The sequence below is a fragment of the Canis aureus genome, chromosome 7 (genome assembly GCF_053574225.1).
Source record: "Canis aureus isolate CA01 chromosome 7, VMU_Caureus_v.1.0, whole genome shotgun sequence".
Taxonomy (NCBI): Eukaryota; Metazoa; Chordata; class Mammalia; order Carnivora; family Canidae; genus Canis; species Canis aureus.
The window spans coordinates 59,938,635-59,964,689 of NC_135617.1; the positions used below are offsets into that span (position 1 = coordinate 59,938,635).

The 26,055-nt window shown below is 54.7% G+C and overlaps 3 protein-coding genes across 6 annotated transcripts; 2 read left to right on the plus strand and 1 right to left on the minus strand.

Moving 5' to 3' along the window:
* Window positions 1-3,701: 3,701 nt before the first annotated feature.
* Window positions 3,702-12,126, plus strand: NFKBIE (NFKB inhibitor epsilon). The gene is made up of 6 exons (XM_077903846.1): window positions 3,702-4,312; window positions 6,788-6,890; window positions 7,814-8,036; window positions 9,312-9,400; window positions 9,561-9,800; window positions 11,022-12,126. The coding sequence occupies exons 1-6, from the start codon at window positions 3,945-3,947 to the stop codon at window positions 11,085-11,087; spliced, it is 1,089 nt and encodes a 362-aa protein (XP_077759972.1). The 5' UTR covers window positions 3,702-3,944; the 3' UTR covers window positions 11,088-12,126.
* A 617-nt stretch (window positions 12,127-12,743) lies between these two features.
* Window positions 12,744-16,720, plus strand: SLC35B2 (solute carrier family 35 member B2). The gene is made up of 4 exons (XM_077903853.1): window positions 12,744-12,884; window positions 13,452-13,645; window positions 13,814-13,968; window positions 14,711-16,720. The coding sequence occupies exons 1-4, from the start codon at window positions 12,874-12,876 to the stop codon at window positions 15,647-15,649; spliced, it is 1,299 nt and encodes a 432-aa protein (XP_077759979.1). The 5' UTR covers window positions 12,744-12,873; the 3' UTR covers window positions 15,650-16,720.
* Window positions 16,518-24,216, minus strand: HSP90AB1 (heat shock protein 90 alpha family class B member 1). 4 transcript variants are annotated; one of them, XM_077903852.1, is made up of 12 exons: window positions 24,097-24,216; window positions 21,330-21,476; window positions 20,831-21,037; window positions 20,562-20,721; window positions 20,284-20,417; window positions 19,849-20,157; window positions 19,098-19,263; window positions 18,685-18,875; window positions 18,427-18,574; window positions 18,035-18,303; window positions 17,005-17,338; window positions 16,518-16,892 (listed from the first exon to the last, which is right to left on the minus strand). In XM_077903852.1, the coding sequence occupies exons 2-12, from the start codon at window positions 21,474-21,476 to the stop codon at window positions 16,783-16,785; spliced, it is 2,175 nt and encodes a 724-aa protein (XP_077759978.1). In that variant the 5' UTR covers window positions 24,097-24,216; the 3' UTR covers window positions 16,518-16,782. The 4 variants fall into 4 exon arrangements, with proteins under 4 accessions (XP_077759978.1, XP_077759975.1, XP_077759976.1 ...); XM_077903849.1 differs by lacking the exon at window positions 24,097-24,216 and adding an exon at window positions 22,910-23,069; XM_077903850.1 differs by lacking the exon at window positions 24,097-24,216 and adding an exon at window positions 22,905-23,048.
* Window positions 24,217-26,055: the final 1,839 nt, after the last annotated feature.

The window sequence follows — 26,055 nt, forward strand, 5'->3', positions numbered from 1 at the left end:
GCCAAGCGGAGTGACTGCAAGTTAGCCTACCCCTTGCTACCATCCACCCACACTGCTTTTCCCTATGTACTGCCTGGGACAGGCTGAAAGAAGACACATTTATTCCTTCATTCACTCCCGGATGTATCCCTTCAATAAACAGGTATTAGGTACCTAGTGTATACCCTATTCAGAAATGAAACATACAATATTCTACCCTAAAAGACCACAAAGTTTCATGGGGAGGGGTACCAATCATTAGCATAAAACAGTATAAAGGCTATGTGTATTCAATCTGTGTGTGCACAGTCACTATGGAATCCTACCCTGCCGTGTGCTACATTAGAGTCTTCAACACATATAACTGCTTTCCCATTTACCCACAAGGAACCAAAGTAGAGGGAGGTTGAGTGACTTACTCAAGGTCACCTGCTAGTACTCACAGAGCTAGTCCTAGAATCCAGATCTTTCCCATTCCAAAGGCCGTGGGGTTATTTGTGGGCAGGAAGTTAGTTTAAAGGAAACTTTGGATAATCTGGTCTTTGGGACAGGGGACAAGAGCACTCAGCTGATGGGATGGTCCTGCCCCTCACCTGAGGCTGAATAGCCACTGCCTCTGCCCCCCCACCCCCATCCCATACACACTCACTCCTGGTCTTGCTTCTAGTCTTCTCTTTGCAGGCAAGGTGCTTCAGAACTATTCCAGCCTGCATGATCCTCCACCACCAGTCCATCGGTAAATCCTCCCAAACAGAGGAAGGGTGTGGTCCTGAAGAGGCTGGCCTCTCCCTCATTCCCTTGGCAGAGGAGGAATCTCATTTGGTGGCTCACTCCAGTGTCTCCTATCCAGGCTTTATGGGAAGTCCTACCTCACATCTAACTCCAACCCCTCTTCTGGTCTCACTCAGCGAGGTCCACCTAGTTCAGCCCTCACCACAGACAAGAGTGCAGAGTTCCTAGCCTTGCCCTTTCCTAACCCAGATAGGAGGCTCACGCTCCACATTTAGTTGTAATCTCACTCCTTGTCCCCATCCACCACAGGGGGCTTTGGAGGAGAGCTGGGCCCAACTCCTTTGGCCAGCCCCAGAGCTTCCAAGAGATAAAAGACCCCTGACAAACTCCCCCCGCCACCCACCCACCCACACACTTCTCCATTCACACAGAACCCTTCCTTGGAAGCTCAGAGGAAAGAGGGGTGAAGGGAGGGGGGAGGAAGGAGCCAGCTGACCAGCTGGTCACCATGGCAACCGGGCCTGTTTCCTGAAGATGAGCCTAACTGGGGTGGGTGGAATCTGGGAGTGGGGGTACTACAAATGGAACCAAAAGATAACAGCGGAGAGAGGAGGACTGGAGGGGCTAAGGAGCAAAGTCAAGGCCCTGGCCACGGTGAGGCCTGAGTCAGAGTCCCCGTGTCATCTTTCCAAATGGTCCCTCTCCTCATTCTGAAGTGTCCCCAGGAAGGCTTCCAGTAGGACTGCAGGCAAGGTGCTGGAAGCGGTGAGTGACTCAATGCTGACCTCATGTGGCCAGAAAAGGGGCTGCTACACACCTGTTAGAGTTCAGAGCCAGAGGTAGGACTGAATTGGGATAGCTTTTTCCCCAAATTCAGCCTCTGTCTGCATCTGTCCAAGTTCTTGTGTCTTTGCAGTGGTTTCAGATGCCCCAACTCCTTAGGCCTTCATAAAAGAAATGAAGTTTCAGTGAACGTGTTTTTCAAAGTTTTGGATTAGGGACAGGAGAACTTGGCTCTTTCTATTTGATCTTGGGCAATTCAACTCACCTCTCTGGATTTCAGCTTCCAGACTTTAAGATGGGGATGTGATAGTGCCAGATGAAAGCCCAAGTAGTCTGGTCTGGAGTTTCTGACTGTATTTTTGCTCTAGCCTTTGAGGATGAGAGAGGAACATGTCAGGGGAGGAAGTTGCAAATGTCTGAAATCACACTGACCTCAAGGGAAGGAGATGCCTCAATTTCCTTGGGCTTTCCCCTCATGGTTTTTCACCGCCTCATGCTCAACATATCCTCTCCACTCTGATTCTCCACGGGGCTGGAGAGCAGTGGGGCATCTCCTCCTGTGTACCCACCACTCTTCTCTCTTCATTCACCCCACCAAGCACACACACTACGTACCTCTCTTCTCCCCCCAGTCCTCTTCCCTTTCCCTCACCCCACTGGGTAGTCGACCCCAAGGTGTGCCCCACACCACCCTGTTCTCACTCCTGTCTTAGCACAAGCACTCTGTATTGTAATTGACAGGGAGATTTTTGAAGGCTGGGACCAGGGGACATTTTTAAGTGTGGGTAGGGTTAGGGGTTGTTGGTTACTACTGTTACTATGATACTCAGTTTTGCTTCCAGCAGAAAGACCAATGTCAGGCATATAGGAAACTCCCCATACATGTTTGTCAAATGAATGAATAGATGGATGAATAAATGAGGTTGCATAGAAGAAGGTAGTAGGAAAGCTGGTTAGTAGCTGTCTACACTCACTCCAGTTTTCTTCCTTTCCAGAGATGATTGGGGATGATTCTTCTAAGGTCATAGCTGCCCCTCGGTTGATGGCACTTGGAGTAGGGGATGAGTCATGGGGCACGGGGTTGGAGCTCACCATGGGGGAGGAGCTTGCCTATAACCTCCGTAGGCCCTTTAGGCCCAAGGAAAGGAGGGACAGGGAAAGAGGAAAGATGTGCTGGCATTGTGGCTGTGGCTGTGGTGAGGACCTCAGCAGAGCATGACCCAGGATGTCTGGGGCCTCCCCATCCTGGCCCCACCATGAGGAACTAAACTTCCCTGATCACTAGGGGTAACCAGATGTTGTAACCGCCTGGAACCAGTGTTTCATCCTCGTGAAGAATGACCACCCTGCTTTTTTAGATAATAAAAACATGACCACTCTTTTTTTTTTTTTTTTAAGACAAGAGCTTGCCTGAGAAAACTCACTTTCAAAAAACAAAACCAAGGGACGCCTGGGTGGCCCAACGGTCGGGCACCTGTCTTGGGCTCAGGTCGTGATCCTGGGATCTGAGATGGAGTCCCGCATCAGTCTCCCTACGAGGAGCCTGCTTCTCTCTCTGCCTATGTCTCTGCCTCTCTCTCTCTCTCTCTCTTTCATGAATGAATAAATAAATCTTAAAAAAAAAATCCTCACACCCAGTTCTATGTGATTTAGGAAGTTGACCCAGGAGACCCTCTATCCAGGACCCAAAGGGAGAACTGCCCGTTTACGGGTAATAGGTATCCCCTTTCCCTACCCAAACTCCTGGGCACGGATAGATGAGAAAACCACAGAAATTGAGAAAAATGGGTAGGCGATAGGAAGCAGAGCTTTGCCATCCCATCACCTACATGCTCTCCCTGCGTGGTATGCAGCCTGTGCAGACGATTAATAAATATTCCTTTAAAAACAAATGAATGAATGAGTGAATGAATGGGAAAAAATGAATGAAGAAATGAAGAAGGGAAGGAAAGAAAGAAAATGCATGGACTTGAAGAAGGAAGAAGGGGGAAATATGAATGAATAGATGGATGGCGGGTGGTCGGATAAATGGATGGATGGATGAATGGGTAAATTAACGCACGAGTGACTCAGGACCGGGTAACCCCGGAGTGGAAGCCAACGCGGAGGGCGGGGCAAGGGGGATTCCGGGGGGCGGGGCCTCGGCCCGGAAGCGCCTGCCGGGGGCGGGGCCGGGGCGGGGCCGGGGCGGGGCGAGGGAGCGGGTCCGACTGGGCAGTGCGGCGGCCGGAGTAGCCGCTGCCGTGGAAGCCGCCGGCGCTGCGAGCCTCGCCCGCGCCGCCCGCCGACCCCTCGGGCCCCCGCAGTCCGGGCAGGAGGCCACCCCGGGCCGGGCGCCAGCTCTGCGAGGCGGACCTGCAACCCGGAAAGGCGGCGCGGCGGAGCCCGGAGCCCGGAGCCCGGAGCCGGATCCCGCTCGGCCCCAGCCCCCGCGGGCCAGCACCCCTGGCATGTCGGAGGCGCGGAAGGGGCCGGACGAGACAGACGAGAGCCAGTATGATTCGGGCATCGAGTCCCTGCGCTCTCTGCGCTCCCTGCCCGAGCCCACCCCGGCCCCAGCCTCCAGGCCCTCGGATGGCGGCGGCCCCCAGCCCTGGACCCATCCTCCGGGAACAGCCGAGGAGCCACGCGAGAAGGAGGACACGGACGCGGAGCGGACCGACTCCACCTACGGCTCCTCGTCGCTCACCGAGCCCCTGCCCTTGCTGGGGGGCCCGGAGGCCGAGGACCCGGCCCCGCGCTCGCCGCTCCCGGCCGCGGGGGCGCTGAGCCCTCAGCAGCTGGAAGCGCTCACCTACATCTCCGAGGATGGAGACACGTGAGTATGGGGTCTGTCGAGGCTGTGCGGGGACCCCTTCCGATCAGTGCTCAGCCCTGGCCTGCGGGATCCTCAGCAGGCCGGGGGCCCACTCTGTGCGGATCCCTCACGACACGGTCGCTGGAAGGGGCAGTCCCCACTCTCTCCTCCAAACTCCAGGCTTCACTCCCAGCCCGCTCTTGAGCTCTGGCCAGCCCCGGACCGGAGGCCCTGGCATCATCTCTCTGCCCTCCCTTTGGGAGCTGGGCACAGCTGACAGGGCCCTTACCAGACACCTGGAACCCCAGCCAGCAGCTTGGAAACCTCCCAGTAACCCGCCCCTTGGAAGGGAAAAGTCCCCTGACCAGTCCAGGTTTTTTTTTTTTTTTTTTTTTTTTTTCTTGCTGGGGGAGAAGGCATCTTTGTTTGCTCAATATCTGGGATTCCCAGCCCCTGACCTCAGAATACCCTGTGTCAAGAAACAAAAGGTGCCAGTTACAGGTTGCCAGTGCAGGAGTGGGGGGGGGGGGGTGTCAGGAAGCTTAGGATGAGGGTGCTGCCAGGGTGCAGAGCTGAGGCTAGCTGTGAGGAAGAGGGGGTGAGCCAGGCTGGGGCACTCTTGCCCCAGCAGACAGACAGACAGGCGGCTGGCTGCCCAGCTTACTTCCTTCTCTGCTCTGAAAGGGGAAGTGAGGGCTAGAGTCAGCTTTACCGACACCCTCCACCTCCTGAATCCCCCAAGTCCCCCTCACTGTCCTGTCTGATTCCCTTATTTTACCCTCCCTCTCTTGGGCCCAGGTGAAGTTTGGTGGGGATTGGGCCTGGCGGCTGTGGGGGTGGGGGCGGGGACAGGCAATTTAAGTAAGAGAAGCACTTTGTGTAGAAGGGACTGGCCATTTGAAGATTTGCCCCTTAGGGAGAAGAAACAGTGTCAGGTGAGGAGGTGGCTGGGATTTGGGGGTGAGAAACAGAGTGGGGCGGGCTGGGGTCCCAGATCAGGGATCCTGGAACGAATGGGGGTGGGGAGAGTAGAGGAGGCTGGAGTTATCTGTCCTGACCTGCTTTTTGGAGATGGGAAGGTCCTAATCCTGGGTAGCCTTTGACAAAGATAGCCAGTGGACCCAGTGGGTGGGACAGGAATGACCCCAGGCCTTTTTGTAACCTGCCCAGATCACCAGCCCTCAGGCACAGAATCAAGATGGGGCGGGGGGGGGGGGGGCGCTCCATGTGGATACCTATGACTGACCTTTGGCCTAGGGATTGGAGACTTCTGACCCTGCTGTCCTTTGTCAGCCTCTCAGCTGCAGCCTTTACCTAGTTAGAGACAGGTGTGTTTAGAGGAGGCAGGGGGAGGTGGAGAAGAGGTGGCAGGACTTCCCAGGAGGTCCCAAGAGAGGAGGGGGCACTCTCTTCCCTCAGAGGTGTCTGGCCTTCTGGAAGTGGAAAGAGGAAGTGGGAGGAGGGGAGACAGGGAGAGAGGGAGGTGGCTGCAGGAATGTGACCTACAGAACAGGCCCTGGCCGAGGGGATTTCCAGAGCGGTTCCTCCGCCCTCCCTCCCTCCGCCACTCTCTCCTGGGCCTCTCCTGCCACCAAGCCTTACCCTCCTCTGGCCTGAGCAGCCCCCTCCAGGGCCCAGAGAGGCCTTTACCCAAACTACCCCTTCAGGGCAGTAAATGCCCCAAGGCAGCTGTCCTGGCCTCCACCTTCTAGCTCTGGCTTTCATTTTCCCCACCTGATGTGGGGAAACCCCAGGACTGGAACTTCCCCTCCCAGCTGCCCCCTCCCACCCTAGCAAGAGGTGAAGGCTCTTTGGCCCCCAACAGACACACATTTTCTGCACACCACAGACCTCCCCTTGGAAGCATATGCAGAGCAGAGGGCCTCTGGTCAGGCCCCACCCAGTCCCTTCTGTGTGAAGAGTGGCCTTTCTGATTCCTCTGGGATGGGCAGCAGGACAGGATGCCTCGCTGTCTCCTTGCTCCACTTCCAAGAGCTTCTCTTTTCTCTCCCCTGGAATGTGTAACATTGAGTTGCTGGGAGTCGGGGTGATCCCACGCCTCCCCTCTCAGTCCTCCTTGTCGAGGTTGGCGGAGGTGGGGAGCTCAGCCCCGGAAACCACCCCTGTGCTACCCCAGCAGCTTTCAGTTTGGCTTTGAGCTGCAGCCAGCCTGGCAGGGCCCTGGGGCCAGAGGGAGAGAGGGGTGTGGGCGGGCCGAACAGGAAGGACCGAGTCCCATCAGCACCTGGCCCACGCTGCCACTGGGCTAAGGCCCTCCTGAACGCCAGAGATGGGAACTTGGAGCTCCCAGCCCCCGGATCCTGGCTTCCCTCACCAACCCTCACTTCCTGGCTCAGACTCTCACTTCCTACACCTAGCCCACGGCTGGCTTCTGAGACATTGATGTGTTCTTCCTTCTAATCCCAGAAGCCTAGCTCACTATCTAGGGCCTGAGCCCTAACACTAACCCCTGTTCTTGCTGTGTCCCCCTCCCAGGCTGGTCCACCTGGCAGTGATTCACGAGGCCCCAGCTGTGCTGCTCTGTTGCCTGGCTCTGCTGCCCCAGGAGGTCCTGGACATTCAGAACAACCTTTACCAGGTGGGTGGGTAGATGGAGAGAGTGGGCTATGCCCAGATACCTGTACCTGCCGTTCCCAGCAGCCACACAAGCATACATAGGCTTCACACTCAGGAAACCATATGCCAGACATGGGGATAGAAGCCAATGATGCAGACATGAGTAAGACACAGTCTCTGCCCACAAGGTGCTTGAGCCTGGGCTAGGGGACTCATGTCAAACTAATTACATAGCATGGTGACAAAAGTGGTGATAGAGACACATACCAGCTGCTGTGGGATCTGGTGTCTGTGGGGAACAGCCAGGGAAGGCCTAATACAGGAGGTGGCATCTTCCTGGAGCCTTAAAAAAGGAGTATGCGGGATCCCTGGGTGGCACAGCGGTTTAGCACCTGCCTTTGGCCCGGGGTGCAATCCTGGAGACCCGGGATCGAATCCCACGTCGGGCTCCCAGTACATGGAGCCTGCTTCTCCCTCTGCCTGTGTCTCTGCTTCTCTCTCTCTCTCTCTGTGTGACTATCATAAATAAATAAATAAATAAAAAAAAAAAAAAGGAGTATGCCAGGTGGAGGCTGCCTGGTACCTCTGTCTTTCCTCCCTCCAACCCTTCCTTGTCACCTGGCCCCTGGGGATAACAGAGATCTTCCCAGATGGTGAGAGGGTAGGCCCCGCCCCCATCTGTCCTTACTCCAGGGGCTAAGGAGATCTGCAAGAGAGCAGGGACCCACTTGGCTCAGCCTGCCTCCAGAACTAGGGGTCCCAAGAGCTCGGTGGGTGGTGACAGAGGGAAGGGTTTGGTAGCATTTCTGTGGAAGCCCAGGGCCATAGCCTTTATAAGCTGCCCTCAGGGAAGGTACCAGCAGCTGGTAATTCCTGGGTCTGCCCTAACATGTCCCCAGATGTAGGAGTGTGCTACAATAGCCCTGTGATCCTTTGTGCCTACAGACAGCACTCCATCTAGCTGTACATCTGGACCAGCCTGGTGCGGTTCAGGCCCTAGTGCTAAAGGGGGCCAGTCGGGTGCTACAGGATCGACATGGTGACACAGCGCTGCATGTGGCCTGTCAGCGCCAGCACCTGGCCTGTGCCCGCTGCCTGCTGGAGGGGCGGCCAGAGCCAGGCCGAGGACCACCTCACTCCCTGGACCTCCAGCTGCAAAACTGGCAAGGTATGGGCAGCCTGCCTCAGGGTTCGTGGGATGAGAAGCGGCAGGAGATGGACTCCACTCTCAGGAAAAGGAGGCTCACAGCGTGTCCATCAGTGTACCTCCTGTTCTAAGCACATGGGTACTCAGTACATCTTTGCTGAATGAATGAATGAATGAATGAATGAATGAATGAATTTGATTTACAATTTACTAAGAGCTACCATGTGCAAAACAGAGAGCTAAACCTTCCCCTTGAAATATTTAGTGTAGGGGCGCCTGGGTGGCTCAGTCTGTTAAGTGTCTATCTTTGGCTCAGGTCATGATCCCAGGGTCCTGGGATGGAGCCTTGCATCAGGCTCTCTGCACAGTGGGGAGTCTCCTCCTCCCTCTCCCTCTGCCATCCCCTCTGCTTGTGCTCTCTGGTTCTATCTCTGTCAAATAAATAAATAAATAAAATCTCTTTAAAAAAAGAGATATCGAATGTAACAGAGATTAGATGAACTCATTAATTCATGTAACAAAAATGTACTGAGGGCCTTCTATGTGCCAGACATTATTCCAGGAGCTGGACTTGCATCTGTGAACAAAACAGAGGATAATTGAGGCCAACAATAAATCTAAGCAGTGAGTTCCTTAGTAGGTTAACAAGCAGTAAGTGCTGCAGGAAAAGTAGAGCAGAGTGAGAACTAGAACTTGAAGGACGTGGGCGTGGGTGTGATTTTGAAAGAGAATGGCCAGGGAAACCCTCAAGAAGCAGGGACGTTTGAGCAGAGACTTGAAGGAGATGAAGGATATCACTTTGAATCTAGTTGTGTAGGCAGAGGGAGGTCTACGCCAGAAAGGAGATAGAAGAAAGGCTAGGGGAGCACAGGGCAGGAGGTGGCCCCTAGGGAGGGGCCTGGGGCCTGGGGATCCTGGAGAGCTCTGAAGCAAGTGGCTTTTTGGACAGGGTTTGAAGGCAGGTGGAGTTTGAGAGAGGTGGGGGGAGGGGGAGAGAGAATGGGGGAGGGGTATGTGTGTTGGGGGAGGGTGTGTGTATGTGGGGTGTCACTGGGCAACCTAACCCCTGAAGCATGAAAGTTTCAATAACATGACTCTGAAAAGGTGGAAACTTTGAGTTCCTTTCCCCTCAGACTTTTGAGGGGGTTTTTTAGGTTTGTGTTTTAACAGTCCTGTGATCAGAGGCACTGAGTGGGCAGTCAGTCCCTTGGGGCTGAGGGGTAGGGAGGTCCCTGAAGGAGGGGGTGAGAGGGTTGGTCTATGCAGATTAGCAACACCCACCTCACCCCATCCCAGGTCTGGCCTGTCTCCACATCGCCACCCTGCAGAGAAACCGACCACTCATGGAGCTACTGCTTCATTACGGAGCTGACATTGATACGCAGGTGAGGGGGCCTGTCCCACCACCTGCCCCAGCCCCAGGGAGGGGGGCGTGCCCAGCAGTCAGGAGTGGTGGCACTCCACCCTCCTATCCAGAGCCCCAGGCAAGCATGATTCCTCTAGAGGCCCTTGGCTGACAAGGCTGACACTCTTATTCCCCTCCAGGAGGGTACGAGTGGAAAGACAGCGCTGCACCTAGCTGTGGAGACCCAGGAGCGGGGGCTGGTGCAGTTCCTGCTCCAGGCTGGTGCCCGCGTAGACGCCCGCATGCTCAATGGGTGCACACCCCTGCACCTTGCGGCAGGTCGGGGCCTCAGCAGCATCTCATCCACTCTGTGTGAGGCAGGCGCCGACTCCCTGCTGCGGAACGTGGAGGACGAGACTCCCCAGGACCTGGCTGAGGACGTAAGAGGCACAGGCTCAGCTCTGCTCTCTGGGACCCTGGACCCACAGCAGAGGGTTAACAGCTGTTAACAGCTGAGAGGGCCGAGGGGTTGGGATCCCCGGGTTTAATCTGTGACTCAGCCACTCACCAGTTGTGGGACCTTGGGCAAGCCTCTGCCTCTCCCCCAGCCTGTCTTCTTAGTCAGTCAAGACCAAGGAGCTCAAACTTGGGCTCTGACAGGCGCCCTGCAGCTACAGTGGATCAGCGAGGCAGGCTAGGTGTAAGACCTAGGGGCCTGCAGGAAATCAGAGTCTATGCCCAAGGGTCACTCTACTTGGCTTCAGCAGATAGTTGCAGAGGAGGAATGTGGGCCTAGTACTAACAGGTCTTGGAATATATTTTTTAAAGATTTTATTTATTCATGAGAGACATAGAGAGGCAGAGACATAGGCAGAGGGAGAAGCAGGCTCTCTGTGGGAAGCCCTACACGGGACTCAATCCCAAGAACCCCAAGTTCATGACCTAAGCCAAAGGCAGATGCTCAACCACCAAGCCAGCCAGGTGTCACAGGTCTTGGAAATTTTAAAGAGAGATGGAACCTAGATTTCCTGTATGGTCTTTCCCATTTTAAAGTGTTCAATGTAGGGCAGCCCAGGTGGCTCAGCAGTTTAGCACCTGCCTTCAGCCCAGGGCGTGATCCTGGAGACCCAGGATCGAGTCCCACATCAGGCTCCCTGCATGGAGCCTGCTTCTCCCTCTGCCTGTGTCTCTGCCTCTCTCTGTGTGTCTCTCATGAGTATTAAAAAAAAAAAAAATCTAAAGTGTTCAATGTAAAACAGTATTCAGGGGCGCCCGGCTGTCTCAATCAGTAGAGCAAGTGATTCTTGATCTCAGGGTCATGAGTTCAAGCCTCATATTGGGCCTAGGGCCCACCTAAAATAATATTCAAAATGTTTCATAAATCCCCCCCCCAAAAAAAAAACATGGGCTAGATTACCTCTGGGGGCCTCGTTAGCTCTGATATTCTGACATTATCTTAGAGAGTGAGGGCTTGCCTGAGGCTTCAGGCCTCTCCCTAGCTCAGAGGGGCCACTATTTGGGGTATTAGTAGGAAGATTTGTTTCCCAATAAACCGTCATTCAGTGGAGAGGAAAGGCCCATCTGTCTCCCCAGCTCCCTTCCCCCACTGCTGCCTTTTTCCCATGAGCCCTGATCTTGCTTCTCTCCATTCTCTTCCTCAGCCCTTTGCTCTTTTGCCCTTTGATGACCTGAAGATCTCTGGGAAGCCACTGCTGTGTGCCGACTGAAGCCAGGGCAGAGTCTGGGGCCCCGGAGGAGACTCCATCTCTTCCCATGTGGAAGTTGGGGCCATAGCTGCTGTGTATGGGGCCCAGACAGTGTGCCCTCCTGGCATCCCGGGGACTGCTGAGGCCACAGCCTGGGGCCCTGCACAGTCCTGAGCTAAGAGGAGTGATCACAAGTGAGAGAAGGCCAGTCTGGAAGGAAGACCTTCCTTGGTGGATGGAGATCCTTGAAGACTCCCAGAGCCCCAGGTATCCTGGGCGAAGCCTGTCTGCTTCTAGAAGATGGCAGGGGCTCTTGTTTCTACCCAGGTTGGGTCAGCCTGACACTGCCAACCAGTAGTAAAACATGGACTCTCTGGAGTGAGGAGAGAAACAAATCAGCAAGAGGACCCTGATGGGTTCCATCTCACTGCTGTTGAGGACTTGTAAACATTGTTGTTTAAAGACTTCACACAGAAGGCCCTGAACTGAGCCTTTGGGGAAGGGGAAGTTTCAATAACATGACACTAAAACAGCAGAGACCTTGAAAATGTACCCCCCCTCCCCCAGAGTTGTTTTGCGCATGTGCATGCCTGTGTGCATTGGGGATTTTTAGATAGGGCTGCTTTGTGACTTGATGGTAGAGGCAAGGAAAAGGAAATTGCCACCTGAGCAGGGTAGGACCTTGGTAGGTGTGTGTTGTGTGTGTGGGGAGGGGGAAGAGCTAAGAGTCCTCAGGCCTCTCTGTCTAGCACAAACCCTTGGCCTTTCTGTGAAAACCGAAGGATCAATAGGTGAAATGAGAAGACCCCTGGGGAGTAGGGCGGTGCTCCTCACTGCCCTGGAGGAGCTTGGAGAGAAGGCTAGTAACACAAAGGAGCTACGGTTCTGTATATTTTTCCTTTCATTCCACACGTATTTGAAGTCCCTGTTAGATGAATATGGTCAGTACGTGGAAGGGGGAATAGACCAACACAGTCTCTGGCCACTTGGATCTTCCAGTCTAGTGAGTGAGACAGCAATTAAAATCATAAGCACCCAAATAAATATGTAATTACGTGTTGCGGTGGATGCTGTGAAGGAAAAGCCAAGTGAGGAGAAGCCGAGGCGCTGGGGGCCTTTCTTTGGGTAGTCAAGGGAGCTCTGGGAGGTGAGATCTGCGCCTGGACGGGAGAAGAGCGGGACGGGGACGGGGACGGGGACAGGGACGCGGGGAGGGGGAGGGCGTTCAGGGCGAAGGCCCCTGCTGAATGGGAGGACCTCAGGGCGGGCCAGTGCGACCCCGCAGAGGCTGCGTGAGTGGGCGGCGTGGAAGAGCCAGGTCGTGCAGCGCCTCCAAGGTCCGGGCTTGTTGGGGGGCAGCCTTGCAGCCCAGCCAAGAACGGAAGGAGGGATCTTCCTGGCAGAGACCGGCAAAGGTAGCGCGAGGGAGTGGGACGCAGAATCTGTCCCCGTCCTGAGATGACAGGGGGCACCTCCCGGGTTGGCGGCGAGGGCTGAGGGCGAAGGGGACGGGCGCCCCGCCTCCCCCCGCCCCCCGCCCCCCGCCCGGGGCAGCCCGGCTGTCGGCTCCCGCGCCGCGCCTCCCTCCGGGCCGCACGGGGGCGCTGTGGGCCGCCGGCGGCCCGGGGCGCTGCGTGGTCGCGGCGGGGGGCGGAGGGGCGGCCGCGGGGAGGGAGGCGGGAAGAGCGCGGCACTTCCGCCAGCCGCTCGCTCACTGGCCGCTGCTGGAGGCGGCGTCGGGAGCGGAGGGAGCGCGCGGCCCGGGGACCGCATTCCCCGGCCCCCTCCGCCCCACGCGGCCCGGACCATGGACGCCAGGTGGGGGGCTAGGGGAGCGGCGGGCCCACGTGACCGGGCCCCGGGCCACGTGACTGCCGCTGCCGCTGCCGGCCGGAGGGGCCGCGCCGGAGGGGCCGGGGTCGGGCTGCCCGGCGGCCGGAGCGGGGCGCGGGGCGGGCGCGGGGCGCGGGGCGCGGGGCGGGCGCGTGCTGCCGCCGGGGTCCGGGGGCGTCGGGGCGGAGGACTCGGGCGCCGGGGCCTCCCGGACCCTGGAGGGCGGGGCGCGAGGAGGGGGCGCCGCCTGTGGCCCGGGCGGCCGGCGAGCGCTGGAGGGAACAGAGGGAACCTGTGTGGTCACAGGGGCGGGGCGGCCCCGGGAGGAGGGAGGGAGCCCCGCGGCCCGCGCCGGCCTCCCCCGCCCCCCAGGAGAGAGAGAGGCTCTTTGTCCGGCCGGGCTGCAGCTGAGGGGGGCGGGGAGACTCTGGGCCCTTCTCCAGCACTCCCCTCCGGAGGGCCGAGCTCCTGAGGAGCTGGACCCGGACCCGGACCCGGACCCGGACCCGGACCCGACACTGACCCTGACCCTGACGTCCGCTGTCCCCGCAGGTGGTGGGCAGTGGTGGTGCTGGCTGCGCTCCCCTCCCTGGGGGCAGGGGGCGAGACCCCCGAAGCCCTTCCAGAGTCATGGACGCAGCTGTGGTTCTTCCGCTTTTTGGTGAACGCTGCTGGCTATGCCAGCTTTATGGTCCCCGGCTACCTGATGGTGCAGTACTTCAGGCGGAAGAACTACCTGGAGACAGGTATGTCCAGAAAGGGTGGGGTCAGTGCGCCAGGTCCGTTTTTTGAGTGCTGGCCAGCGCTCCAAAGAGGGAGGTAGCTTGGAGAGGGAGGGAGGGAGGGAGGCCTGAAGGCCTGACGGGGAGGTGCTGGGGAGGAGAGAAGATCTTGACCTTGTGTGCTTTTTTTAGGCAGGGGTCTCTGCTTCCCCCTGGTGAAAACTTGTGTGTTTGGCAATGAGCCCAAGGCCTCTGACGAGGTCCCTCTGACTTCGCGGTCTGAGCCTGCGGAGACCACTCCCACTTGGCAAGCCCTGAAGCTGCTCTTCTGTGCTGCGGGGCTCCAGGTAGGTAGGCAGGTGGGCTTCGCTTCTCTCCCTGGGTTGGGTCCTGGTGGACCAAGGGACTGTGTGGAACCAGTTTTCACCCCACCAGCCCCAACAGTTTGCTAGCTAGTGTGGCCCCCCTCCTCCCAGGGGCACGCGGTACCATCATCTTCTGAGAAGTGGGTGGAGGAAATGCTGTCTTGTTTTTGCCTCTTTCTTACCCTCTTTTCTGTTACGTCTTCTGTGCTGTTACTACACTTTCCCCTGCAATGATGTGTCTCATATACTGTTAACCCTCTAATCAAAGTTTAAGGAAGCCGTCCAGCCTTCCCCCCTCCCCACACGACATATGAGCAGGAGCTAAGATGCTGAGCTCTTGGCACTTTGGGGTGGGCACTACTAGTTCTGCACATGCTAACAGGTGTCCCATTTTTCTACTCCCTGAATTGATTGAGAATAGACAGGAAGATACCTGGGATGGTGCCAGCTTTAACATACCCTCAGGTGGGGTGAACAGGATCTGGACAGTCCTAAAGCTTTTGTCGTTTTAAGTGTTTGACACATGCTTGAATGTGTCAAACCAGGTGAATGCAGGTTTGGGAGGGGAGAAGAAACTCCTAGTTACTAGAGGGAGCAAATATATATGCCATCCTTTAAATCGTTTAGACATTTGAGGAAGAGGGAGGTTGTCACGATCCTTTTTTTGTCCACGTTTTTCTTCTCTTGCTCATCTTCTCTCCTGTCCTCCTCCTCCCCTACCTAGGTGTCTTATCTGACCTGGGGAGTGCTGCAGGAAAGAGTGATGACCCGCAGCTATGGGGCTACTGCTACATCGCCAGGTGAGCGCTTCACAGACTCACAGTTCCTGGTGCTAATGAACCGAGTGCTGGCGCTGATCGTAGCTGGCCTCTACTGCGTCCTCTGCAAGCAGCCCCGCCACGGGGCGCCCATGTACCGGTACTCCTTTGCCAGCCTGTCAAACGTGCTTAGCAGCTGGTGTCAGTACGAAGCCCTCAAGTTCGTCAGCTTCCCCACCCAGGTGCTGGCCAAGGCCTCTAAGGTGATCCCAGTCATGCTCATGGGAAAGCTGGTGTCGCGGCGCAGCTACGAACACTGGGAATACCTGACGGCTGGCCTCATCTCCATTGGGGTCAGCATGTTTCTGCTGTCCAGTGGACCAGAGCCCCGCAGCTCCCCAGCCACCACGCTGTCAGGCCTCATCCTCCTGGCAGGCTATATTGCCTTTGACAGCTTCACCTCAAACTGGCAGGATGCCCTGTTTGCCTATAAGATGTCTTCGGTGCAGATGATGTTCGGGGTCAACTTATTCTCCTGCCTCTTCACCGTGGGCTCGCTGCTAGAGCAGGGGGCCCTCCTGGAGGGGACCCGCTTCATGGGGCGACACAGTGAATTTGCTGCACATGCCCTGCTGCTCTCTATCTGCTCTGCGTGTGGCCAGCTCTTCATCTTCTACACCATAGGGCAGTTTGGGGCTGCCGTCTTCACCATCATCATGACCCTCCGCCAGGCCTTTGCCATCCTCCTCTCCTGCCTTCTCTATGGCCACACTGTCACTGTGGTGGGGGGCCTGGGGGTGGCTGTGGTCTTTGCAGCCCTCCTGCTCAGAGTCTATGCCCGGGGCCGTCTAAAGCAACGGGGAAAGAAGGCTGTGCCTGTGGAGTCCCCTGTGCAAAAAGTTTGAAGGGCCTGAGGGGTGACACGGAAGAGGACCCTCACCTTACGATTTTCCTCTCTTACTGTAAACTTCTGAGGCGGTCCGCTCAAGGGCAGTTTTTTTCTCAGTATCACAATCAGCTCTGCAGGTTGGGGTTGAGTCCAAGAGGCAGCCTTCTCCTTTGCCTTAAGTCCCCCGTTCTCTAGTAGGGATTCTTCTGAGCCCAAGGGTAGAGGACCGTCCTCCTCAGTGTGGAGGGATGCTGAGAAGACAGAGGGACCTTCCAAAGCCTCCACCCCCTCAAATTCCCTGAAGTCTTGCCCTATGGGCTCCAACACCTCACCAGTGCTTGTCCCCTACCCTGAACAGCCCACCCTTGCAGACTCCCAGAGACCTACAGTTCTTACTCTGGTGAGAAAAGCACAAGTGTTGTAGGCTCCAAGTGCTGCTTTCCCAGGAGTCCGTGAAAGCGGGTGCTGTGCTGGAGGAGGGGGATGGGAGAACCCTGCCCAGTGATACCACCCTCTGCTCCTGGATCCCTAGGTTCTGCTCAAAGAGCCAGTTGCAGGTTTTGGTACCTTGGAAATGTAACTTTTTGCTCTTATAATTTTATTTTATTAAATTAAACTGCTGCAATGGGCTTTAAAGTCCGGTGTTTTGGTTGACTGAAGTGTATGCTTTAGGAAGGGGACGGATATAAAGGGTATGGTGTTACACATGCTGGTCTGAGACTACCCTTTAGAAGCAATGTTGGGTGACTTGAAAAGTGCTAAGTGGCTATAGGGTGACCTTAGTTTTCAATGTACCTGAAGAATGACCAGGTAAAGCTTGGGATAGAAAAGCTAAGGAAACTCAAAAAGCAGCAGGAGATCCACTTTACAAGGGAGAGCATAACTGTATAAAACCGTATCTTCTTTATTTTGCATACTTTAATCTCAGAACAAAATAAACAAACACCACAATACACATCCAAACCCCTTGTCAAATGTCATGAGGGCTAGGGCTTAAGGCCCTTCTGTCCTGCCTCTAACAAAGACAGGAGGAGAAAAAAAAAAATCCACTAGACATCAGCAGAGGGAACCAGGTGAACCGGGGCCACTCAGGGCTGCTGGGGAGCCATGGGGACACTATACAGAGGGCACAAGGTCTGCAAGGAGAAATTAATCGACTTCTTCCATGCGAGAGGCATCCTCATCACCCTCAAGTGGAGGGATCTCATCAGGAACAGCAGCACTGGGTTCCTCCGCTGCCACTTCATCTTCATCGATGCCTAGAAAGTAAAAAAGGCCTGTGAACTTTGATCCAAATACCAGTAAATCATCTTTGTCCCCCATGAGACCAACTCCCCAGTTCCTTGGCACACTCTGGTAACTGGCACCCACCCAGGCCTAGCTTGATCATGCGGTAAATGCGGTTGGAGTGAGTCTGGGGATCCTCCAGTGAGAAGCCGGAGGAGAGTAGAGCTGTTTCAAACAGTAGCACCACCAGGTCCTTGACAGCCTTGTCGTTCTTATCTGCCTCTGCCTTCTGCCGCAGCGTCTCCACAATGGGGTGGTCAGGGTTGATCTCCAGATGCTTTTTGGCCATCATATAGCCCATTGTAGAGTTGTCCCGGAGTGCCTGGGCTTTCATGATCCGCTCCATGTTGGCAGTCCAGCCATAAGTGCTAGTCACGATGCAGCAGGGTGAAGATACCAGCCTGTTAGAGATGGTCACCTGTAGACAATTACAGAAACTCCCATTGATGGTGCATCAGATTATCATTTCCAGGCCAAAATGACTATATGTTAAGTTCTATTTTTTTTAATTCTTTTTTTTACATTTTTTTAATTTATTTATGATAGTCACAGAGGGGGGGGGGAGGGCAGAGACACAGGCAGAGGGAGAAGCAGGCTCCATGTACCGGGAGCCTGACGTGGGATTCGATCCCGGATCTCCAGGATCGCGCGCTGGGCCAAAGGCAGGCGCCAAACCGCTGTGCCACCCAGGGATCCCTATATGTTATATAAGTTCTACTCAAAAACTCAAAGCTAGAGATGCCTAGGTGGCTCAGGATCTGAGCATCAGCCTTCAGCTCAAGGCGTGGTCCTGGTCCTGCATCAGAGTCCCTGCAGAGAACCTGCCTCTCCAGGTCTCTGCCTCTCTCATAAATGATTGAAATCTTAAAAAATCTGGGATCCCTGGGTGGCTCAGCAGTTTAGTGCCTGCCTTCAGCCCAGGGCATGATCCTGGAGAGTCCTGGGGTTGAGTCCCACAACGAGATCCCTGCATGGAGACGGCTTCTCTCTCTGCCTGTGTGTCTCTCATGAATAAATAAATACAATCTTTAAAAATAAATCTAATTGTGTAATGCCACAAGATTCTGAGAGCACTTGTTTACAAGACACATGCCCTACTCCCAGAGTTGCTCACCTTCTCAACCTTCTTATCCAAGATTTCCTTCATGAGTTTGCAGAGATTCTCGAACTTGGCCTTGCTCTCCTCCATTTTCTTCTTCTCCTCTTCATCCTCAGGCAACTCCAGGCCCTCCTTGGTAACTGAGACCAGACTCTTCCCATCAAACTCCTTGAGCTGTTGCACGCAGTACTCGTCGATAGGCTCTGTCATATACACTACCTCGAAGCCCCGTTTCCGCACTCGCTCCACAAAAGCGGAGTTGGCAACCTGCTCTTTGCTCTCACCTGTAGGGTTATGGAGTGTGACTCGGGTCAGAATGTCGCCTCCTGCCAGTTCCCAGAGATTCCCAAATGTCCTCCCTCCCTTTCACCCTGAGAGCCTTTGATCAGACCCAAGCTCCAACGCACCAGTGATGTAATAGATGGATTTCTGAGTCTCCTTCATACGAGACACATACTCTGAAAGAGAAGTCATCTCATCTCCAGATTGGGAAGTGTGGTAACGCAGCAGCTCAGAAAGGCGGCGCCGGTTAGTGGAATCTTCATGGATTCCAAGCTTCCAGGGTAAGAAAAAAACAATTTTACTTCTAAATAACATTACCTTCTACGTGAATTAAAAAAAATCCTCCACCATGAATATTCAATAATAATCTGTTGCTTCTGTACCTTTAGGTTTTTAGAGAATGCCTCATAGAATTTCTTATAGTTCTCCTTGTCTTCTGCCAATTCAGAGAAGAGCTCAAGGCACTTCTTCACAATATTTTTGCGAATGACCTTCAAGATTTTGCTCTGCTGGAGCATTTCTCGGGAGATGTTCAGGGGCAGGTCCTCGGAGTCAACCACACCACGGATGAAGTCTGTAATCGACCAGGAAGAAAACAGTTAAAAATGAACTATGCAAGATTATGTAAATTTAATAGGACCCATTTTCTCACTGAACCTTTACTAGCCATGTTAGCTACAATGAAGACTTTTTTCCTTCCTTTTTAGAAAATGAAAAGACCTCAAGTCTTTGAGAATGCTGAGGAAACTTCACAGGACTTACCCAACTAACTACATGAGGCCAAGAGAATACTCACTGAGATACTCTGGTATCAATTCATCACAGCTGTCCATGATAAACACACGGCGGACATACAGTTTGATATTGTTCTTTTTCTTCTTGTTCTCAAAGAGGTCAAAAGGAGCCCGACGAGGGATGAACAGCAATGCCCTGAATTCCAGCTGACCTTCTACAGAGAAGTGCTGCAAAAAATTCAAAATAAACCAGTAACATATTTTAAGAAGTGTTTACTCCCAGTAGTATTAGATTATTAAGTTGTTCACAACAAAGATCTTCCCTAATCACCAAGGATAGAAAAAATGCCCTAAGACAGCTGTTAAAGTGGGGTGCCTGGATGCCTGTCAGTTAAGCATCTCACTTTGGCTCAGGTCGTGATCCTGGTGATCCTGGGATCTAGCCCCACCAGGTGCTCCCTGCTCAGTCCTCCCCCTCCCCCGCTGCTCTTGCTCTCTTTCTCCTCTTTCAGTTGCTACTCAAATACAGTATCTTCAAAAAACTAACCTTTTACCCTGAATTAACCTACAATGGCACAGCTACATATAACCCTTAGATCAATGAGAAAACAATTCCATCAAGAACCTGCCATAGAAATTAAGTGAGGTCATTGGAAAGGATGTCTCTCTTTACCGAAGCGTCCCCAGTAAGTGAATGGACAGGACTCCATGGCATTCAGTTCCCGCCTACCAACCAGTTGAACAAATTCCACCAGTCTACCACGGCAACACCCTCTGCCTGCTCTTCCTATTGGGTCAGCACGCATGGCTCACCTTGACTGCCAGGTGATCTTCCCAGTCATTAGTAAGGCTCTTGTAAAACTCTCCATATTCCTCCTGGGTGATGTCATCAGGGTTTCTGGTCCAAATGGGCTTGGTCTTGTTCAGTTCTTCTTGATCAATGTATTTTTCCTTAATCTTCTTGGTCTTTTTTTTCTTGTCCTTCCCACTATCATCCTCCTCATCTGAACCCACATCTTCAATCTTGGGTTTTTCCTCATCATCTTTATCTTCTTCCTCTTTCTCCCCTTTCTCCTCCTCTGCCTCATCATCACTAATTTCCTTCTCTCGTTCCTTCTCCAACTGAAGTACCAAAAAAAAAAAAAGAAAAAAAAAAGTTCCAGAATACAGAACACCCAAAATTGGGGACCATGCAATCCTCCAGAACGGCAGACATCATACACGTGATGATTACCAGTACATACTCACATAAAGAGTGATGGGATAACCTATGAACTGGGAGTGCTTCTTCACCACTTCTTTGACACGTCTCTCCTCTAAATATTCGGTTTGGTCTTCTTTAAGATGGAGGATCACTTTGGTACCCCGGCCAATGGGCTCACCTAGGAAACATCAGTCAAGACAACATAAGGACACAAAACTAAAAGCAGAATTATAACAAAAAACCAACTACAGACAACATACTTAGTAAGATCTAGATTACAGACGTCCCCAGAATTCTAACCCAAACAAGAACCTCAACTTACCATGGTCTGCACGTACAGTGAAAGAGCCCCCAGCAGAAGACTCCCACGCATACTGCTCATCATCATTGTGCTTTGTGATAACAACCACTTTCTCTGCCACCAGATAAGCAGAATAAAAGCCAACACCAAACTGTCCAATCATGGAGATGTCTGCACCAGCCTACCAGAAAGTTTTAAAGTCAAACGCAAGTTAAAATAAACAAACAAAAAACACACCAAAGAACATCCACAAAAATGAATGGTGCCTGTCTAGGTGAAACAGTACATACCTGAAGGGCCTCCATGAATGCTTTAGTGCCAGACTTGGCAATGGTTCCCAAGTTATTTATGAGATCAGCTTTGGTCATACCAATGCCTGTGTCCACCAGAGTCAGGGTGCGTTCCTGGGGGTTCGGGATGATGTCAATTTTCAGCTCTTTACCACTGTCCAACTTGGAAGGGTCTGTCAGGCTTTCATAGCGAATCTTGTCCAAGGCCTAAAAATACAAATTTCAACTTTACATTTCCACTTCCTAAAGCTCACCTCTTCATCCAGAAGAAAACCTTTGAACTTCCAAGTAGCACCAGTTCTGATTTCCCCAACTTGAGATTTAAGAACCACAGCAGGTAAGAGTTACCATATTCCCTCATTCCTATAGAGTAAACCAAAAAAATTTTAGAGCAGGTTTAGGCCCCCTCCAACAGCAGCCCCGTAAAATCCCAAACCCTTTTCCGTTTTCCTGAATGCTAAAAACAAAAACCATAAACAAAAGTGCCCAAAGCACTCACATCAGAAGCATTACTGATCAACTCTCGAAGAAAAATTTCCTTGTTAGAATAGAAGGTATTGATGATGAGGGACATGAGCTGGGCAATTTCTGCCTGGAAGGCAAAAGTCTCCACCTCCTCCTCTCCATGGTGCACTTCCTCAGGCATCTAAAATAAGAACAGTCAAGAATTACAAAAGAACACCGTGGCCCCATAGGTAACACTCCGTTTCACCCTACTCACAACGAAGACTCAGCTTTTAGTTGAAATTGCTTTGGGCTGGATAGTAGACATATTCCTGAAAAACTAGAAAACTTTTCCCTCAATGATTTCAGCCTATACCCTTAGTGGAAATCCAATTCAGGAAGAATTTTTAAAAGCTTCTTTAACACAACACACGACGTCAAAAGCGTTTTGGAAAAACACCTTGGAGCCTAAGTACTCTAAGTGGTCCATGGGACCCAACAGACTCCGCATCACCGAGTACCTCGTTGAAAATGCAGATCGGATCCAGGAACACGAAAAGGACTCCAGATAATTTTCAAGAGAAAAGCACTGAATACGGCTCTATTTCTTTTGGTAGGACAAACGGTAGCCCGAGGCGACCAATTTCGGGTTAAAAGGAATTCGCAATTGGCTCTCCCGCTGGGGGTCTCCCACATCAAGCACCCTGGAGCGCAGGGGCCGACTACCCCCGGGGCCGGTGGATACCCGCCCAAGCGGCTGAGACAAAGAACCGCTAAGGCAGAAGCTCCATCGCGACCCCAGCACACGTGACTACAGCGTGGGACCAAACCAAACATAACCAAGATGGTGGCCGTCGTCCGCTGGGCAGACCCTCGTCACCGCCGGACGTGCGTCGGCCAGGGCCACGCGAGGAGGGGGCGCCACCGCGCAGCCTCCCTTCGCCCCAGCATCCGGGCACCAGGGCGGGGCGCCGGGTTCCAGAAGCTTCCAGAACAATCTCAGCTCTTCGGAGAGGCGGGGGAGGAAAGGGCCCATGAATCTTCCCGAGCTTGCCCCCTCCACTCCCCTCCCCCACACCGACACTGCAGGAAAGATCTGGAAGGAGAGGAAGCACTATGGGCCAGAGACCGCCGTCAAACGTTGCTCGCCGAAGGTCACAGAAAAAAAAAAAAAACGAAAACCCTTGCAAAACGCGTCCCAGGGGACAGATGGCACAGGCGGCACGGGCAGGCCAGCCCCGGGCCGTGCTGAGTCACGTCCAGCGCGCACACCCACAACGCGCGGGGACCCTCCGGCGCCCCGTAGCCGCGTCCGGAAGTGGAGGGGCAAACATGGCAGCGTCCCGGCCGGCGCGGACACCACGTGCAGCTGCCCACCACCCCCAGCCCGCGCCGCGGCCCACCTCCCCCAGCGCCAGGCGCCGCCCGCGGGGACGCCCGCCACCAGGCACGGGTGAGAAAGCCAGTCTAGCTCGCGGTCCCCCTCCCGGCCACCCCCGAAAGCAGTTAGGAGTCGTCCCATCCCACAGGCCGCTCCCACTCCACGAAACCCAGGCTTTAGAAAGGAAACGAGGAACGAGAGCAACTCAAGAGAGCACTCCAGGCAGGAAAGCCTGGAAATAGCTACGACTTTACCTTAAAGGGGAAGAGCTGCAAGCACTACAGACCACGGCGGGCAGGGGCTGCGTCCGGCTACGACGCCGAACCAAGGCTGCGCGGGGGTGACTCAAGAGAGCGGCTGTGCGCCCCCGGCCGCTCTATATACGGCGGAGCACAGACCAGCTGCCGGCCCCCGGATCCCTCCGCCTTAAAGGAGGGTGCAGCTCAGCCCCGCACCTGCCGCTGCCCGCCCACCTTGACGTCATGGCCCAAAATGGGGCGGGCGGGCGGGGGAGCCGCCGGTCTCGGTCTCCGCCTTCAGAGTACGCAAGTACATCTCTGCTTTTGCAAGGCATGAGCTCCCTCCGAGAACTAAAGACTGGGAACGTCTTATTTCATATGAAATAAGTGGGGGATCTAGGGGTGCGGGTGCCACTGGCCTTCCTATAAACCATGAGGCAGGCGCCTCCCCACTCGAGTCCTGGCCTGGAGGAACACCTATAAAGGTCGAGGGCGGGGATAGAAGCGGCCAACCGCTCCGACCTCGGCTCCCGGGTTCGACTCTTGCTACAATCTGCCCTCCAGACCCCCACAACCCGAGAAGGGGAAGCAGTTTTCCTTAGGGACGGTGCGGAATCCGGGGTCTAACCTCAGGGAGGCCTTGCGCCCCGGCCCTCCCAGGGGCAGTGGGCGAAAGCCGCGGCTGTGCGGCGGGGTGTGGCTCCGGCTGGGGGAAGGGCCCTGGCCGGCACCGGCAGGGGGACTCTTTGCCCGCGTCCGGCGGAAGGAGCGGCAATGGTGGTACTGCGATTACTTCCAGCAGTTTCCAGACCCGCCTTGGCGGCCCCGCCCCCGCCCCGCCCCCTTCGTGCAGGCGCCGCCCCGCCCTCTGCGGCCTGGGCCGGGTGTCCGCAGCCGCCGCGGTCCCCGGGGAGGAGGCGGGCTGTTCCCCTATTAACCTGGGAGCCCGCGGGGGGGGACCCTCATCTCCCACCTGCCGGTTCGGCGAGCCCAGCGCTCCCTCGGGAGCGGGATGGAGCATAAAGGGAAAGATTGACCCCCCCACCCCCGCCATCGATCCCACGGCCTGGGGCTGTTGGGGCGGTGGTGCTGGCGCCGCCTTCGGGGCGCAGAGACCCGGGGACGCATTCGCCATCGCGGGCGGCGGGGAGGAGGACCCTCCCCTACTTGTGCATCCGCCCAAGTGAGTGGGACCCGGAGACCTGCGTCTTCCCTGCGTGAGCACACGGAGCTGTTTCCCCATCTGGTTTCAGTTTGGGCCCTCTTCGCTCCTGCGGCCGGCAGACGGGAGGAGGAGCGGGCCCCCTTGCAGGCCGCCAGAAGTCGTTCCCCTCCAGCTGCGGCGCGGGCGCTCCCGAGCCGTTAGTCGGCCCGGAGAGCTGTGGGACGCCGTGGCTCAGCCCCTTTCGCGCGCCTTCCAGAGGGGAAGCCGTCCTTGTCTACCTAAGGCCTCCCCTGGGAATGCCGTCGGACCCACGGCCCCTCCGGAAGAGAATGGCCTCTTGCTGCTCTGTGACCTTGTAGGGGTCCATCCACTTCTCCCTGGCCCACAGGGTCGTTCCCTGGAATCCTGGGGAGGGGCTGCCTCCGGCACCACCGCCCGCCGTCCTTCCTCAGCCTTCTTCCTTCCTTTGTATTTCCTTATTCATATGTTAAATTCCGAAGAACAGACCTTCCAATTCCTTATCTTTTCCCCAAGCACCAGACCTCATCACCCAGCCACAGCCACCACTCCTATATTTCTCCTTACTCTTCTATTCCACCCCACACACACACCTGTTTTAAAGATTTTTATTTACTCATGAAGACACAGAGAGAGGCAGAGACAGGCAGAGGGAGAAGCAGCTCCATGCAGGGAGCCAAACGTGGGACTCGATCCAGGGTCCCCAGGATCATGCCCTGGGCCAAAGGCGGCGCTAAAACCACTGAGCCACCCGGGCTGCCCCCTATTCCCCTTAATGGTGTGTGAGAAATCTGTGACTTGGGGAAGTTAATGTGTTTGGGAAGAGCTGTGGGTGCTGTTGCCAGGAATCCTCCAGGATTCTCTGTTCCTGATCAAGATCTCAAACGAAGTGTGTCATCCCTCAACATACCCTCTCTCTTTCTGGGCAGAAGGGGCCTAGAAAATTAAAAACCTCCCTAGTTCACAAAGAGCATTCAAACTATTTCACGATACTGTGAAGAGGTAAAAGTGAGTCTCCCGTTCTCACTGGGAAAGCAAGGCTTCAGTGAGATCAGTCAGCTCAGAGCCTCTGTTGCACCAACCCTCGCTCCTTGCTCCAGGAATGGAGTAGCAATGCTGTCTCCCTTCCCAGGACCCAAGTCCAAAGCAGCAGAAATCACTCCTGTGGATCAGTATTAAGACCAGAGACTCCCGGGGTCTTCTAATGGGAAGATCTCAAATCACGCACTAGCACAGAAATTCTGCCTTTTCTGGAAGGCTCTCCCACTCGCTGACACTCACTTAAGCCCCCCACAGTGAGTTCCTGGGATGCAGAATTGCAGAAACAAGATGGAGGTTTCAGCCCCTAGAGGGCTGCAGCAGGCCAAGTGTGAACCATAGCAACAGGAGAAATATCAGACTCCCAGCTCAGCCTGAGGCAGAGGACAGGCTTAGGGCCAAGGCTGGCCAGTCCCTGGCACAGGTATATGTCCCAGAAGAGGGAGAAGCATGGAATGGCACAGCCCTGACAGAAGGACCATAGCCTGGGAGCCCCAAGAGAGGCAGAGGCATTGAAAGTGGCCCTGCAGGGAGAGTTCACAGAGGGCCATGAATGCTGTGCTAAGACATCTTGACCTGAACTTATAGTGAGGGAAGCCACTGAAGGCTATTAAAACCAGCTTAAAACCTCCTAGAAAGGGATCCCTGGGTGGCGCAGCAGTTTAGTGCCTGCCTTTGGCCCAGGGCGCGATCCTGGAGACCCGGGCTCGAATCCCACGTCGGGCTCCTGGTGCATGGAGCCTGCTTCTCCCTCTGCCTGTGTCTCTGCCTCTCTCTCTCTCTCTCACTGTGTACCTATCATAAATTTTTAAAAAATTAAAAAAAAAAAAAAAAAAAAAAACCTCCTAGAGCTCCAGAATCCTATTCCCTGCAGCACATGCAATGCTTACTGTTCCCAAGATACTCTGTTCCTGACCAGGTCTCAAAGACCCAGCCCAAC

Excerpts from the sequence above, each read along its gene's own strand:
- NFKBIE (XM_077903846.1), top strand. The coding sequence starts at position 3,945 with ATGTCGGAGGCGCGGAAGGGGCCGGACGAGACAGACGAGAGCCAGTAT. Across the intron at positions 4,313-6,787 it reads ATCTCCGAGGATGGAGACAC|GCTGGTCCACCTGGCAGTGA; the intron begins GTGAGTATGGGG and ends TCCCCCTCCCAG. Across the intron at positions 9,801-11,021 it reads CCCAGGACCTGGCTGAGGAC|CCCTTTGCTCTTTTGCCCTT; the intron begins GTAAGAGGCACA and ends TCTCTTCCTCAG.
- SLC35B2 (XM_077903853.1), top strand. Across the intron at positions 13,646-13,813 it reads GAAGAACTACCTGGAGACAG|GCAGGGGTCTCTGCTTCCCC; the intron begins GTATGTCCAGAA and ends TGCTTTTTTTAG. Across the intron at positions 13,969-14,710 it reads TCTGTGCTGCGGGGCTCCAG|GTGTCTTATCTGACCTGGGG; the intron begins GTAGGTAGGCAG and ends TCCCCTACCTAG.
- HSP90AB1 (XM_077903852.1), bottom strand. The coding sequence starts at position 21,476 with ATGCCTGAGGAAGTGCACCATGGAGAGGAGGAGGTGGAGACTTTTGCC. Across the intron at positions 21,038-21,329 it reads TGATCAGTAATGCTTCTGAT|GCCTTGGACAAGATTCGCTA; the intron begins GTGAGTGCTTTG and ends TTGTATTTTTAG. Across the intron at positions 18,575-18,684 it reads CATTCTCTAAAAACCTAAAG|CTTGGAATCCATGAAGATTC; the intron begins GTACAGAAGCAA and ends TTACCCTGGAAG.